At 44.0% G+C, this 2,317-nt stretch overlaps 1 protein-coding gene across 1 annotated transcript in view; it reads left to right on the top strand.

Moving 5' to 3' along the window:
• Positions 1 to 1,903, top strand: part of LOC111793776 (lysosomal Pro-X carboxypeptidase-like) — a 6,759-nt gene extending 4,856 nt beyond the window's left edge. The window contains exons 3-7 of the mRNA XM_023675849.1: positions 13 to 197; positions 305 to 457; positions 1,363 to 1,442; positions 1,530 to 1,579; positions 1,652 to 1,903. Of these exons, the coding sequence (XP_023531617.1) occupies positions 13 to 197; positions 305 to 457; positions 1,363 to 1,442; positions 1,530 to 1,579; positions 1,652 to 1,791 (608 nt within the window). The 3' untranslated portion in view covers positions 1,792 to 1,903. The remainder of the gene's footprint in view (positions 1 to 12; positions 198 to 304; positions 458 to 1,362; positions 1,443 to 1,529; positions 1,580 to 1,651) is intronic.
• The last annotated feature ends 414 nt before the right edge of the window (positions 1,904 to 2,317 follow it).

Raw genomic sequence — 2,317 nt, 5'->3', positions numbered from 1 at the left:
ATACCGTCGCAGCCCAATACGACCACCCACCAAGGTATCCAGTCACTATAATCTGTGATGCCATTGATGGAGCTTCACCAGGAAGTGGAATTGTTGACAGAATTGCTGCAGGGGTGTTTGCTTATAAAGGAAATCTTTCCTGCTACATGAATCAGGCCAGAGATGAAACTGAAACCGATGTGGGATGGAGGTGGCAGGTAATCTTTTTATTACACGAATACCGATGTGGAATGCATCGAACTTCGAAAAGCTTCATTTTTTTTTTGACGTTTTAAGAAGCTTTTGTGTTGTGTGTGTAACTCAGAGATGCAGTGAAATGGTGATGCCATTAAGCACAGGCAATGATACTATGTTTCCAGCATACAATTTTGAGCTTGGAAGCTTCATAGATTACTGCAATGAGTTATACGGTGTGTCTCCAAGGCCTCACTGGGTCACTACCTATTATGGAGGCCATGTATGCACTTCAACCACCTCTCTCTTTTTCTTTATTTTCTTTATTGAAATTACGGTAACCGCCCAAATCTACAGTAGATATTGTCTTTTTTTTACTTTCTTTTTCAGGCTTCCTCTCAAAATTTTTAAAACTACACCCTCGTAAAGAATGTTTTGTTCTCCTCCCCAACCAATGTGGGATCTCACAATCCACCCCTCGGGGCCAGCGTCCTCGTTGGCCCTCGTTCCCGTCTCCAGTCGATGTGGGACTCCACAATCCACTCCAACCCTCGAGGCCCAGCATCCTCGCTGGCACCCGTTCCCTTCTCCAATCGATGTGAGATCCCACAATCTACCCCCTCGAGGCCCAGTGTCCTTGCTAGCACACCGCCTCGTATCCACCACCCTTCGGGGTGCATCCGACCATTCTGTTAGTGGATCTCACAATCCACCCCCTCGAGGCCCAGCATCCTTACTTGCACACCGCCTCGTATCCACCCCCTTCGGGGCCCACCACTAGATGATATCATCCACTTTGGGTTTCTCCTCAAGGTTTTTATATTAGAGAGGTTTCCACGCCTTTATAAACAATGTTTTTTTTTTCTCCTCATCAACTGATAAAGGATCTCACAATCCACCCCCCTCGGGACCCAGCGTCCTTGTTGGCACACCGCCTCGTGTCCACCCCCTTCAGGGATCAGCCTCCTCGCTGGCACATCACCCAGTGTCTGGCTCTGATACCATTTGTAACAGTCCAACCCCACTGCTAACATATATTATCCTCTTTGAGCTTTCCCTTTCAAGCTTCCCTTGTTTCTAAAACGCGTCTACTAGGGAGAGGTTTCCACACGCTCATAAAGAATAGTTCGTTCTCCTCCCCAACCGACGTAGAATCTCACAATTTCTTTGTCTCCCTTCAAATTTCAGGACATAAAACTCATCCTTAAGAGATTTGGCAGCAACATCATTTTCTCCAATGGACTCAGGGACCCTTATAGCAGCGGCGGGTGAACGAAAACGAAAGCTCCAACATTTATTGCACATAAAGAACAATAAGCTTTACTTCAACTCTCTCTCTCTTTTTGTGAATGCAGAGTGTTGCATGACTTATCTGACAGTCTCCTTGCACTCCATACGCCTAATGGTTTGATTCAGACTCATAAATTCTAACTTCAAAGCTTTGTTCTTTTGAGCTGACATGTTTTGAACTTTCCAGGATCTCATTGTTTGGACATTTTACGAGCAAATGAAACGGATCCACAGTGGTTGGTGGAACAAAGAGAGACAGAGGTTAACATCATTAAAGGATGGATCATTAAGTACTATGCTGATCTTGGCAGTCCAAACAATATATAAATAACACATAACGATGATGAAACACTATAAACAGGATACGAAAATCATCATGACATGTATGCCACTGAAGATGAATTTATGAACTTGTATTGATGTTAGTGTTGAAAACGTCCATTGAATAGATAAAGCATACTGCTAATAGATATTGTCAGCTTTGACTCGTTACGTATCGTCGTTAGCCTCACGGTTTTAAAACACGTATGCTAGGAAGAAGTTTTCACACTCTAGATATGCTTTGTTTCCCTTTCCAATTAAGGTGGGATCTCACAATCCACCCCCTTGGGAGTTAACCATTCTCGTTGGTACACCGCCCAATGTCTGGCTCTGATACCATTTGTAACAGCTCAAGCCCACTGCTAGAAGATATTATCTGCTTTGGCCCGTTACGTATCTCACCATCAGCCTCACTATTTTAAAACGCGTCTACTAGGGAGAGGTTTCCACACCCTTATAAAGAATGCTTCATTTCCCTCTCCAACCGATATGAGATTTCACAGTCCATCACTTAACAGTTAAAACATATGAA

This window comes from Cucurbita pepo, chromosome LG01 (assembly GCF_002806865.2).
Source record: "Cucurbita pepo subsp. pepo cultivar mu-cu-16 chromosome LG01, ASM280686v2, whole genome shotgun sequence".
Classification (NCBI taxonomy): Eukaryota; Viridiplantae; Streptophyta; class Magnoliopsida; order Cucurbitales; family Cucurbitaceae; genus Cucurbita; species Cucurbita pepo.
The sequence above is the reverse complement of the archived record's forward strand: the minus strand, read 5'-3'. Positions and strand labels throughout refer to the sequence as shown.